Raw genomic sequence first — 14,048 nt, 5'->3', positions numbered from 1 at the left:
AGTGAGGTGACGCTGCTCCTTCGAACCGCTGAGACTGTTTTGATTTCTTTATTGGGCTGAACTGAAAGAGACAAAGGGAAGTTGGGAGCTGGCTGAGGCTGGTGGAGCGGTGCCCCGCTGGGGCTAATAGACCAGCCTCCGCTGCTACAAACCGTACCCTCCCAGACCCAGCAGCAGGCTGGCCTAGGCCCCCACAACAGCACCCAGAGTGCTCCCCACAATTGCCACCATCACCCACAGTTACCAACCAGACAAGAAGCTGCAGCTGTTCTGCTCGGGGTTGAGCTTGCGGAGGCAGAAGGGGCTGTCGGGACTGTCCGAAAGGGCCCTGGAGGAGTTCTCGCTGAGCAGCTCCGCGAGACGTCTCCTCCGGCGGAAATTGATGCGGAACTGATAGAGGAGGTTGCCATCATAGAAGTGGTGCCGGCCGGCCACTGAGGAAAGAATAAGTGTTGGTGTGTGTGGAGGGGAGCAGATTGAAGGCTGTGGTTCTTCCCATCCCACCCCCAAGAACGTGGGCAGAGATAGGATTCAGCAGTCTTCCGTCAGCAACCTAAGAGTTGGTGACAATTGTTCTCAGCGCTCTCTCTCACACACACAGACTGCAATAGCTCCTGGTCCATCTCTGGGGACAATCTGAAGTACTTGTGTTTACATTCAGGGTTTGGGGTATCCAGATGGAATGCCTGCCTCCACATCTGCATGCCCAGAAGTTTATGTTCACAGCATCTCTGTCAGGTGCCTCAACCATCTGAGGTGAGGTGTGTATGTGTAAGAGAGAGATGGGCTTCTAGGTGGTGGCACCCTCATAATAGAATTTTCTCCCCACAATGGTTTGCTTGGTGCTGACTTTGTCTTCTGTTTGGTATCAAGAGGACCCCTAATTTCCCCAGACCATGTTTGATTGTGATGGCCTGGGATTCGGACTCGGAGGCTGAACCTGAGGAATCCCAGCCTGCACAGGAGTCCCCCGCCTCCAGAACCAGCTGAGCCGGGGCTGGGGCTTGAGCCTGAAGGGTCCTCACCTGTGCTGGATCCTCAGGTGCAGGCACCAGCTGAGTCTGCTCTGGCTCCTGAGGGGATGGAGGACCCATTGCCTGCAGGTGCTCCATTCTCAGCCCCATCAGGGGAAGCGGAGGTTGCCTCTGGGTCCGGGAACCCTCCAGCCTCTCCTGAGCTGCAGAGGCTCAGGGCAGAGAGGCAGAGGGAACTAAGTTCTCGCAGGAGGAGTGCTCGCCTCCAGGCCAGGAGAGGCGAGTCACCTGTGGACCGGGGTCGCCCTAAGCCTCGGGGCAGATAAAAGCCAGCCAGCCCCAGTCCCAACTTGCGGGAGCAACATTGTTGGTAGCCTGTTCCTGCCTGCACCCTGTCCTGCTCTTCCGCCAGAGTTCCTGACCCCCACCCGACTCCCTGCCTTGGACCCCGTTTCAGCTGTGACAGACAGCCTCCATACCGCACCCTTGACCTCAGACTGGACTCAGACCTCGCTGCACGGTTAACCCTCGGGACCAGCACATTGATGCTGCTTTAATTTGCTCTTAGTTCCCAGTTGTTGAAGCAATGATTCTTCAACAACAACTTCGTTGGACTGGTTGTTCAGATGCCTGATTATCATCTTCCAAAGCAACTACTCTATTCCCAATTTAAAAATGGAAAGTGTAATGCTGGTGGTCAACAAAAGAAGTTTAAAGACTCTCTCAAGGCAAATCTTTAAAAATGTAGTATAAACACCGACAATTGGGAAACAATGGCCGGCCTGCGAGCGCCCCAATTGGAGGACAGCCTTTACTAAAGGTGTCATGGGTTTTGAAGATGCTCAAACTCAGGACGAAAGGGAGAAACGTGCTAAGAGGAAAGCATGCTTGGCAAATCCACACTGTGATCAACTCCCGTCCGGAAATCAATGTCCCCACTGTGGAAGGACGTGTGGATCCAGAATTGGCCTCCACAGTCACTTACGGACTCACTTTTAAAACCGTGTCCATGGAAGACAATCTTACTCGGCTACGAGAGATCGCCAAAGAAGAAGAAGTTCCTAATTGCACATTTTTAAAATCAATTCTAACTTTGTGCTTTTATGTGCTTGCAAAGCTCCCTTAGAAAAAAATGTTTCTGAAAAGAAGTCTGGAACTTAACAAAGAATGGAAAATAACACTGCTTTTCTTCCTTTTCTTAGCTACACTCTTTTGCACTCTGCCCCTTCTCTAGTCTTTGGTTCCTGTTGGCCATGGTGTCTTCCAGTTTCTAGCCAAGAGCCAGGATAGTTCCCCTTCCCCCTCCCAACTCCTACACATCTGACAGCTGCTGCATTTCCAGTCTTTCCGCCCAACTTCTTATTCCTTCCTTCCATCTCTCACAGCCTACAGTCGCCACAGATACCTTCAATGTATAGGGGAAGAAGCTCAATTTGGCCACAACATCCTGCTTTGTATTCCTGATTCCTGTATTCCTCTTGTTCCTCTTCCACTGGGTGTATCCCACCATGTGTGTTCCTTTGGCCAATTTAGAGAGTGCCAGCTTCTAGGCCAGACTTTCTCAACCTGTGGTTCCCCAGATGTTCTTGGACTACAACTCCCATCACCCCTAGCTAGCAAGGCCAGAGCTCAGGGATGATGGGAGTTGTAGTCCAAAAACATCTGGGGACCCACAGGTTGGGAACCACTGTTCTAGGCGATATGCTCTAGCCATTACACCACACTGCTTTTCAGTGCTTCTGGCTATCCTAGGCATATCCTTTGCCCCTAACCTGCCCAGCAGGTAACAACCCGATGCCCTCCCTTTTCTGCAATCTCCTTCTTCATACCATGCTGGATAATCCCATGTTCAAGGAGGACTTGACAAAGCTCAGCGGCTTCTTTCCGGTTTGCTGCCTCTCCTTCCTGGACCAGCCAGTCGATCATTTCACAGGCCAGAAAAGTCCTTTGGTACTTCACCGAGTTCTCCTCTCTGACTTTGAGGATCGAGTCCTCTACGCTGATCAGCCTAGGGTCAAGGAAGCACATGGCAAAGGAACAAGGTGAGCAGATCAGCATATGCAGCCATTGCCATTTTAACGCTTGCTAATATTGTGTATTTTAATGAGGGTGAAAGAAGAGAGTGCAAATAAGGTCTGAAGCGCAACATCAAAAAAGCTAAGATCATTGCCACTGGTCCCATCACCTCCTGGCAAATAGAAGGGGAAGAAATGGAGGCAGTGAGAGATTTTACTTTCTTGGGCTCCATGATCACTGCAGATGGTGACAGCAGTCACGAAATTAAAAGACGCCTGCTTCTTGGGAGAAAAGCAATCACCAACCTAGACAGCATCTTAAAAAGCAGAGACATCACCTTGCCAACAAAGGTTCATATAGTTAAAGCTGTGGTTTTCCCAGTAGTGATGTATGGAAGTGAGAGCTGGGCCATAAAGAAGGCTGATCGCTGAAGAATTGATGCTTTTGAATTATGGTGCTGGAGGAGACTCTTGAGAGTCCCATGGACTGCAAGAAGATCAGACCTATCCATTCTGAAGGAAATCAGCCCTGAGTGCTCACTGGAAGGACAGATCCTGAAGCTGAGGCTCCAAGACTTTGGCCACTTCATGGAAAAGACCCTGATGTTGGGAAAGATGGGGGGCACAAGGAGAAGGAGACGACAGAGGACAAGATGGTTGGACAGTGTTCTCGAAGATACCAGCATGAGTTTGACCAAACTGCGGGAGGCGGTGGAAGACAGGAGTGCCTGGCGTGCTCTGCTCCATGGGGTCACGAAGAGTCGGACACGACTAAACAACTAAACAACAATATTGCATAGGGTTGTTAAACATCCAAGCCATTCATTTCTCAAAGATAAATGTGCTGGGAGTCACGTTTATCTAGAAGCGGAAGCAGAGTCCAGAGGCACAGGAGCTTGTCACAGTTACCCAGCAATGGAAGCCACTTTGCACATGCTCAGAGGCGAGGCTGCTCAGCATTAAGTCATACAAGATGGTTTTAAAAGAGGATTATACCAGTGGGTAGCTCAATTGGCTACAGCATGGTGCTGATAACACCAAGGTTGCAGGTTCAATCCCTGTATTGGGCAGCTGCATGTCCCTGCCTTGCAGGGGTTGAGATAGATGACCCTCAGGGTCCCTTCCAACTGTACAATTCTATGATGCTAAGTTCTTGGAAGAAACAGTGGCTAATGGCTACTAGTCATGATGGCTATGTTCTGCCTCCATAGCTGGAGGGAGCAATGCTTCTGAATACAGTTGCTGGAAGCCATAGGAGGCGAGAGCGCTCTCTTGCTTGAATTCTGTTTGTGGGTTTCCTACAGGTTTTTTTAAAAAAGGTAAAGGAACACCTGGATGGTTAAGTCCAGTCAAAGGCGACTATGGGGTTGCAGTGCTCATCTCGCTTTCAGGCCAAGGGAGCTGGTGTTTGTCCACAGACAGTTTTCCAGGTCATGTGGCCAGCAAGACTAAACAGCTTCTGCTGCAACGGGACACCGTGACGGAAAACCGGAGTGCACGGAAACAGCGTTTACCTTCCCGCCTCAGTGGTACCTATTTATCTACTTGCACTGGCATGCTTTCGAACTGCTAGGTTGGCAGAAGCTGGGACAGAGCAATCGGAACTCATTCCATCGTGGGGATTCGAACCGCCGACCTTCTGATCGTCAAGCCCAAGAGGCTCAGTGGCTTAGACCATAGCACCACCCACATCCTGGGTTTCCTACAAGGATTTGCTTGGCCACTGTGAGAACTGGATGCTGGACTAGATAGGCTGTTGGCTCCAATGGGCTCTTCTGACGTTCTTACGTTATGTCTGTAAGAGTGCAGCCGACATAACATAAGAAGGCATTTGAAACATAATATAAGAAGACATTTGAAACAGATCTCCTGGCTGTCTCCTCTTCTGTCTCATTCTGATCATAGGAATCAGCCATAAGCACTCTCCTGTCGGGCATTATCCATACGTCAAAAAGATTAAAGTTGAAATTCAATCGCTACTCGTACAATTTATGAAATCAAGCTGTTGACAAACACTTTTCATCTCTGAAGACGGAGGTGGCAGAAATCCTGACGGGCTTGAAAGCACCAATTCCTGACAAGAGCTCGAAAATTCAGTCTCCAGCGCCACCAGTTTGAGCCTTTTTTAGCTGCAATAAACCTGCTTTTTGTGTGCAGAAGAACTTAAATACCCCCATAACCAGAAGAGGGCGTGCTGGGTCTATGGAATATAACTAACAGCCGATTATTCTCCCAAACTGCAGCGAAACAAAGCTTCTGCTCAGCTCTAGACTGTGGCTGTTTTATGGGAAGCATCCAAGCACAGACTGGGAATTTAGGTCCATGCAATTAAAGTGGATTAAAGCACCCTGCCACCTTGTCACAACAAATCCATTTTTCCTTTTTAAATATGTGCTCTGTGAGGTTATGAATGTGACGGGGAATTGCTCTGAACGGTATGGGATGGAGGAATAATGAATGGAATGATGTATTTGCACAAGCAAATCAGGAGAAATGCTCATTGCAGTATAATCTCCCTGCAGGCAACTCGGAGGGAATGCTAAATAAAAACGGACATTGGGAGCATTCAGATGTGGAGGTTATTGCATTAGTTTTCCTTATTATAAGGCTAAAGGTAAAGGTAAAGGTAAAGGTACCCCTGCCCGTACGGGCCAGTCTTGCCAGACTCTAGGGTTGTGCGCCCATCTCACTCAAGAGGCCGGGGGCCAGCGCTGTCCGGAGACACTTCCGGGTCATGTGGCCAGTGTGACATCGCCGCTCTGGCAAGCCAGAGCCGCACACGGAAACGCCGTTTACCTTCCTGCTTGTAAGCGGTCCCTATTTATCTACTTGCACCTGGGGGTGCTTTCAAACTGCTAGGTTGGCAGGTGCTGGGACCGAACGACGGGAGCGCACCCCACCGCGGGGATTCGAACCGCCGACCTTTCGATCGGCAAGTCCTAGGCGCTGAGGCTTTTACCCACAGCGCCACCCGCGTCCACTATTATCTCAGATTCTCACATTCCTTTTACACTGCATTAAGGAACACTGATATACTGCCATGCTGTGCTCATTTTTGAATGGCGGGAGAGAACTGCATGCCGAAAGCACCCGAAATGTCGCCGTGCGAAATTACAGAGCAAAACTTCTGTGACTTTCTGGGCTAAGGAGTTTGCAGATAGCTTTTATTCCGGAAGCAAAGGACATGGAAAAGTGTGCTAAGCTTCTTCCGGGTTCCACTAGTTTTCCAGAAGTTGCTCTTATGTTGCATGAATGATCACGCGAAACTTGGAAATTATCAGGTAAGGAAACATTGTGAAAATAAAGTGCTGTCTGAAGGCAGCCAGAGTCTAACCTTTGCTTTGTGCAAGCGAATCAGGGTGAATGCCCAGCAAACAGGTAGGAAGTTGGATGTTTAACAACTCTACACAATATTGTTGTTGTTTAGTTGTTTAGCCGTGTCCGACTCTTCATGACCCCATGGACCAGAGCACGCCAGGCACTCCTGTCTTCCACTGCCTCCCGCAGTTTGGTCAAACTTATGCTGCTAGCTTCGAGAACACTGTCCAACCATCTCGTCCTCTGTCATCCCCTTCTCCTTGTGCCCTCCATCTTTCCCAACATCAGGGTCTTTTCCAGGGAGTCTTCTCTTCTCATGAGGTGGCCAAAGTATTTGAGCCTCAGCTTCAGGATCTGTCCTTCCAGTGAGCACTCAGGGCTGATTTCCTTCAGAATGGATAGGTTTGATCTTCTTGCAGTCCATGGGACTCTCAAGAATCTCCTCCAGCACCATAATTCAAAAGCATCAATTCTTCTGCGATCAGCCTTCTTTATAGTCCAGCTCAGGAGGCTAGGCCTAGAAAACACAGCAACTCTTCTTGGTAGAACTTGTCCCTATGAAAGTTCACAGTTGCCTAAGTCTCCTTCTCCCCTGGGTCCTTCCCAAGCAATCTGAGACACTGTCATTGAGCAGCACTTTTCATACCTCTTCTGGTTCTGAGAGACCGGGGGTGTGGGGAGCTTGTCACAGTGCGGAAAGCAGTCTATAGATATTGGAATTCATTGAATAAAATATTGTTATAGACTGGGGGACACTCCCCCCAAAAAAAACCCCTAGAAATGAATAAACACTAGGATTCTTATTAACTGGGATATGGATTAAAGTACAAGCTGCAGAGATGTGTTGGGCAGGGAATTCCTGGGCTGGCTTACGCAAATCAGCCTGTCTGGCTTAGTGAAGAGCAAACCTGTTAAGTGGCAAAAGGTGTTGATGGGCTATTGAGGGGGAGAACATTTGGGCCTGGGGATTGAGATGTTACCAACCTGATGAGGTGTATGGTTGAGGGGAGAGGAAAAGAGTTTCTGGGAGGAAGAAGCAGGAAGAAGGGTTGAGATGGCTGGGGAAACCCAGCCAGATGGGCAAGATATAAATAATAAATTATTATTATTATTATTATTATTATTATTATTATTATTATTATTATTATTATTTCCATCTTTAGGGGAGGCTGGCTGCAGGGCTGGCTATATAAATGCCTTGGGCTCCAAGGCTGCACTGCTATGGAATATAATAATAATAATAATAATAATAATAATAATAATAATAATAATAAATAATTTCTACCCCACCCATCTTTGGGCGGCTTCCAACAAAAGGTTAAAAATACAAGATCCTCTTGAAAGGATTATCCTCAATAAGATCTGAGCTCCCTCCATGTAGACTGAAGGTGTAAAGTAAAGGTAAAGGGACCCCTGACCATTAGGTCCCCTGACCATTAGGTCCAGTCATGACTGACTCTGGGGTTGCGGCGCTCATCTCGCTTTATTGGCCGAGGGAGCTAGCGTACACCTTCCGAGTCATGTGCTCAGCAGGAGTAAGCCGCTTCTGGCTTAAATAAACCATATTTCTTAAAGCCATAACAGTCTCTGCCGCAATTTCAATTCTGCAAAGGAGCACAGACCCTGTGTGAGGGCCTGAGATCCCACGGGGCTTTTACCACCACTCAGCAGAGAGATGGGCAGGCACCTGACTCATAGCTTTTCCCTTTTCTTGCGAGGAATCCTATTTGGAATAAGGGAATTTCCCTTAAAAAACAGGAAACGTTGTCAGCTACGACCTGACTTTTGTAACAATATGAAAACTCCGAACAAGTGGCAGGCAGAGAAACAGTGGGGGCACCCTTGAGGGCATGAACAGCAAAGGAAGATAACAGACTGTACAGTGGTACTTAATTCATTCTGGAGGCCTGTACTTAACCTGAAACTGTTCTTAACCTGAAGCACCGCTTTAGCTAATGGGGCCTCCTGCTGCCGTCGTGCCGCCGGAGCACGATTTCTGTTCTCATCCTGAAGCAAAGTTCTTAACCTGAAGCACTATTTCTAGGTTAGCGGAGTGTGTAACCTGAAGCGTATGTAACCCAAGGTACCACTGTACTGCTGGAAAGCCTTATGCCCCGTGACCCTGGACAAAGGGACTCCACGTACGTCTCATAGAGGCTCTGGCCCCTCATGAACACCTTCACGTCTTTGTTGAGAGGAAAGGTCCCGTCGTCCTTGCGGAAGCGATACAGGAGTTTGGCGTCCTTGTAGTCGAAATGCTCGTCACACACTGAAAGGAGTTCAAGGCAAAGATCAGCTACCTCTGACATGTAATTTATGTTTTCTGTCCAAGCCTATGAAGGCTAGCATCACACAGATGGGGGGGAAAAACCTCAGGGTTACTATGAATCATTTCTGCCCTTCTCTTCTTTGCAAAATCAGGTTTGCCGTCAACCGTCTGTAGCCAAGTATCACCATTTCCCGTGTTGAAAGGCCAGATCATATTGAATTTTGCAAAGGCCAACTCCTAGGGGAAGGGAGCCCCACAGAACTGGACCCATCAAAGAGAGATGCCCAGTGTCCTATCAGCCAAGGTGTGCTGGTCCTGGGGGGTTACCGTGCGGCGTGGTCCGTGTCCGGTCTGGGGCTGAAACGGGGTCCAAGGCAGGGAGTCGGGCGTGGTCAGGAACTCTGGCAGAAAGCAGGACAGGGTGCCGGCAGGAACAGGTAACCAACAATGTTGCTCCCGCAACCTGGGACTGGGGCTGGCCGGCTTTTATCTGCCCCGAGGCATAGGGCGACCCCGGTCCACAGGTGACTCGCCTCTCCTGGCCTGGAGGCGAGCACTGCTCCTGCGAGAACTTAGTTCCCTCCGCCTCTCTGCCCTGAGCCTCTGCAGCTCAGGAGAGGCTGGAGGGTTACTGGACCCAGAGGCAACCTCAGCTTCCCCTGACAGGGCTGAGAGTGGAGCACCTGCAGGCAATGGGTCCTTGATCACCTCTGGAACCAGAGTGGATTCAGCTCCTGAGGATCCGGCCCTTCAGGTTCAAGCCCCTGCCCCAGCTCAGCTGGCCCTGGAGGTGGGGACTCCTGTGCAGGCTGGGACTCCTCAGGTTCAGCCTCTGAATCAGATTCCCAGGTCATCACACAAGGTGGTCAAGGCATTGGTCCTCTGGGGAAACCACATTTTACAGGTATGGACCAACTGCAGTGTGTCCAGAGGATACTGCCCAGAATAGTGAGAGGTTTCAGAAACCAAGTCCTAGAATCATAGAGTTGGATGGGACCCCAAGGATCATCTAATCCAACCCCCTGCAATGCAGGAATATCAGCTAAAGCAGCCATGGCAAATGGCCATCCAACCTCTGCTTTAAAACCTCCAATGAAGGCGAGTCCCAAGGGAGTCTGTTCCATTGTCAAACAGCTCTTACTGCCATAAAGCTCTTCCTGATGTTGAGTCGGAATCCCCTTTCTTGTACCTTGAATCCATTGGTTTGAGCCCTATCCTCCAGAGCAGGAGAAAAGATTCTTGCTCCTTCTTCCCCGTAACAGCCCTTGAGATACTGGAAGATGAAATGTTTCAAAAATAATAACCTTGGGAAGTGAAAGGGTAAGAAAGAGGGATTTATATCTAGATGCTAGGATAGAGATGATAAGGAAAACAGGAAGACAGGAAGACACAATGAGAGATAAAGGAGGTGCTGTGGGATTGATGGAAATCAATGTTTGTTTTTCTTTTTAGTGTTTACATTGTAATAATAATAATAATAATAATAATAATAATAATAATAATAATAATAATTTATTATTTGTACCCCGCCCACAAAATACACAAAATTGTCACATATTAAAAACTTCCCTGAACAGGGCTGCCTTCAGATGTCTTCTGAATGTCAGGTAGTTGTTTATCGCTTTGACATCTGATGGGAAGGCATTCCACAGGGCGGGCGCCACTACCGAGAAGGCCCTTTGCCTGCATTGTTAACTTGTAAGATATGGATTTGACTTTTTTTTGAATGTTGGTTTTTGTGTTTTGTGTATTGTTATTTTTTTGATATTTTTCGTGTTGTTGTTGTTGTGTGGAAAATACTAATAACATTTATAATAAATTGGGGGGGGGAGGAAATAAAGGTTTTGTAATTTAAAAAAGAAAGAAAAAAGAATTGTTTCAAAAAGCTGAGGATGCTTACCCAGGAGAAAAAGAGATGGCTAAGAGGAGACCTGGCAAGCACTATCACAGAGAAGATGTAGCAGAGTTGCTCTCCGTTGCTCCAGAAGGCAGGACTAGAACCACTGCATGCAAACTGCTGGAAAGGAGATTTTTTGGTGGAATGACAGGATAAAGTTTTGAATGGCAAAGCCTCTCCTCCTTCCAGAGGGGAGGAGTTGTGAGTAGGAGCCGTTTCCCGCATTGGCGGGGGGCGTTCCAGCCCCTGCGTCTGCTATCCCAGCTGCCATGCCGCGCCCCCTGGCAGCCAACCAATCGGGCGGAAGCTGAGGGGCGGGGTTTAGCCGCTCAAATGCGGCCACAGCAGCACTGCCCTCTCACTGTGCTGCTGGGCTTCACCAGATTACCCACCCTCCCTCCCTTTAGTACATTTTTATGTTTTTGACCTTGCTATGGACCTGTGGTTGGTCGCCTTGGTTATCCAAGGGGCCTGGTAGGAATTTTTATCCAACAGGCAAATTGGCACCAGCCACTTGGTTTTTCGCCTACCTCGTAGCAAATCATCACAACTTTTCGGGTATTGGCAGTTAGGCATTGGAATATGTTTGTGTATTGGAGGGCAGGGTGTGGCCATCTCCTACCCCTCCACTTTTTGGGTATTCCGTTAAAGGAATCCAGCGGTCATGGATCCTGTCCGACACCCTTGCTGGTGGCTAGGGCCATGGCACAACCCCCGGTGACATCAGGGGGAGCTTCCAGTTGTATTTGCATCAACAAGCTCATCCTACTGGTGGTTAACCCTTGATAGACTCACACATCCCCAAGGGGGGCGGAGTCACGCTCTGTTGTTTTATCCAATGCCTTAGCCAATACCACTGACATACTGTAATCAATAAAGTTGTGGCCTTTTTTAGCCCATTAACCTAATATACTGTGTCCTTGTGTCTTTCTTATCCTCAAGCGGGTGGCGGGTCCTTGACTCACAAGCAGTGGCATAGCATGGGGGGTGCAGGGGGGGCCGGCCACACCGGGCCCAACATCTGGGGGTTAGGGTTAGGGGGCGCAAATCCACGGGTTAGGGGGCGCAAATCCATGGGTTAGGGGGTGCAAATTACTTGCCTTGCCCCGGGTGCTGACAACCCACGCTACGCCACTGCTCACAAGAGCTGCTTGATGTTGGAACAGACAGCCATGGGAGGTGATGAGCTCTCCATCGCTGGAGGTCTTTAAGCAGAAGCAGGACCCAATTGTACAGCCTTACAGGAGCCATAAATTTGTGCCCTAAAACAGTTAAGGTTCCATGCAATTTAGATAACGTTTGGTTCTATTTCTTCATGAAAGTATTTCCATACCACGGTATAAAACACCATAAAAATCAAACACTATGGACCGCAATGCAAATAATTATGAAAGCGATCGTTTTACTGAATGCACCTATCACAAAACTTTAGTGTACACAGAATTGTGTGCTGTTACTTCACACCTGTAATCAAATTGAGTATTTAGATTAATTCTCCTGCAAGGAGGGGGAATAGATGATGTGTGGCCACATTTCTACTGGGAAACAATGATCAAGATCAAGCACATTCCATTAAGGTGATTACTGCCCCTTAAGAAAATGACTCTGCCTGGCCAATCAAAATGACACAACTCAAGAAAAGCCCTTGTGAGCTAAGCAAAGGAAAGTCAAACACAGCAAAAATCGACAGCCTACCATTGCACATTTTGCAGGGGATTATCATGGTGTGATGACGTCACCGATAAGCAGGCCAAAAGGTTCTGTTTCTTGACAACGTTCTTTTATTTAATTAAAAGTCTTGGGATTCTTTTGAAACTGCCCGCAGGCTGTGAAAAATTAATAGCAGCTTGCAGGGAGGGGATTCAGATTTGAATGTTAATAATTAACCCAGAACTAATTGCAACTGCATTATAGCACCACAGCAAAGTTTAATTTAATTCAAGGTATGAAAGTCTTTCCCCCAGGCAGCAGATGGCAATGAGCAGAATGTTTGCCTTGCTATATAATAATTCAGGCAGAGTCAAAATGTTACTCCTTTGGTTGATAGATTCTCCCATATCAAAGCTCTTATCTTACTATTGACCCAAATGAGGGCACAACATCTTCAAACTAACGTCAATTAGAGAACCCACGGATTTCTGTGATTTTCCATTCTGATTATGAAACCCACACATTTTCCTGTTGCTGACAGGGTTCCCAAATAGACAGTGGCCAGATGTGCAATTAAGCCAATTGCGCAGACCATGTTTATTCAGATTCAGACCTGCATCATAATGCTCGCAGCAATTTTGATGCTTTTGAATTGGAAATGTGATGGGCAATGAATCCTGTTCTATAAATAAATAGGCATGTGATACGCAGCTACGATTGGGATCCGCATTGCAGAAAACATCGTATCTGCCTCTCTGTTCAAGTCCTTGAATTTTGGGGTGCAGGAGTTAAGCACCAACCCACACCCCCCAACTCTCCACCCCACTCCCCCAGATGGAGTCACACCATGGTCTCTCTGTAGCGCTGCTATAAAAACAGTAGCTAAGGGGGCAATCGTGAAAGGGAAGAGGACCAGGCTCCCTTTGACCCTGCTGGAATTCAAGCAACTGCATCCATTGCCCAACATGCAAGATAATCCACAGAAAGGAAGATTTTGCACATCTCTAGCTAGCACCAGCAATCAGCTCATATGTGTGGTGCTTCGAGACACATTCTGATCCACAGGCAAGCAAAGATGCTTTGAAATGTGAGGCCTGCGTCAAGCATACTTGCCACTATAAGTCTTTCTCATTTAAGTCAGGCCCAGCTCACTAGCTTGCAGAACCTGGCTAGTTTGATCAAATCAAAGCTTTTTGCAACACCTCAACTCCCCACCAAGTAAATTAAGAAGACCTTTGCTAAGTCGGAGCTGCGAGGTAGTCCTAGGCAGGGCCAGATTTAGGTATAATGAGGCTCTGCTTTTCCTTAAGATATCCCTATTTACACAGGAGAAATGTTGGAAGAAATGGAGTTAAGCGAAATCCTGAACCAAGGAGATAAGTAACAACGCAACCTTTAGAAGACATCTGAAGGTAGCCTTGTGTAGGGAAGCTTTTTAATGTTTTATTATGTTTTCATTTATGTTGGAAGCCACCCAGAGTGGCTGGGGCAACCCAGTCAGATGGGTGGGGTATAAATAATAAAATTATGCTGATGATGGAATAGGATGTCCCTGTTTTCACTAGAGAAATGTTGGAGGGTATGCTGAAGCACGTGCCCTGTTTTTTTTCTTTTCCCTAAGCTCAATTTATTTGTTTTTCTGAGGGTCCATCAATGTTGCCCTCAATCTCTGCAGGATGGAATTTCAGGTGGGCACATACATGCCACATAAATGTGGAAATTCCCCAACCTGGCATCCCAGTTTGGCATGAAGTTCTCCTTTCCCTGCCCCCCACCTCCCCATCCAAGGTTCCCTGTGCAAGTCAAAACTTGTACCAAGGCTCGCCTCAGACTTTCTGCAAAAATCACACCGGCAGCCTCGGTATATTTTGACTGCTGACAACTCCAGGCTGCAAGCGAGACAGACACAGACTCGAGCCTTGTGT

At 48.0% G+C, this 14,048-nt stretch overlaps 1 protein-coding gene across 1 annotated transcript in view; it reads right to left on the bottom strand.

Moving 5' to 3' along the window:
* LOC114599746 (DEP domain-containing mTOR-interacting protein-like) overlaps positions 1-14,048 on the bottom strand; it is a 33,095-nt gene that overhangs the window by 5,954 nt on the left and 13,093 nt on the right. The window contains exons 3-6 of the mRNA XM_077929519.1: positions 8,453-8,576; positions 2,804-2,982; positions 249-434; positions 5-61 (exon numbers count right to left, since the gene is read on the bottom strand). Coding sequence (XP_077785645.1) covers positions 5-61; positions 249-434; positions 2,804-2,982; positions 8,453-8,576 — 546 coding nt within the window. The remainder of the gene's footprint in view (positions 1-4; positions 62-248; positions 435-2,803; positions 2,983-8,452; positions 8,577-14,048) is intronic.

The sequence above is a fragment of the Podarcis muralis genome, chromosome 5 (assembly GCF_964188315.1).
Source record: "Podarcis muralis chromosome 5, rPodMur119.hap1.1, whole genome shotgun sequence".
NCBI classification, from domain to species: domain Eukaryota; kingdom Metazoa; phylum Chordata; class Lepidosauria; order Squamata; family Lacertidae; genus Podarcis; species Podarcis muralis.
This window is presented reverse-complemented; position numbering and strand designations above follow the sequence as displayed.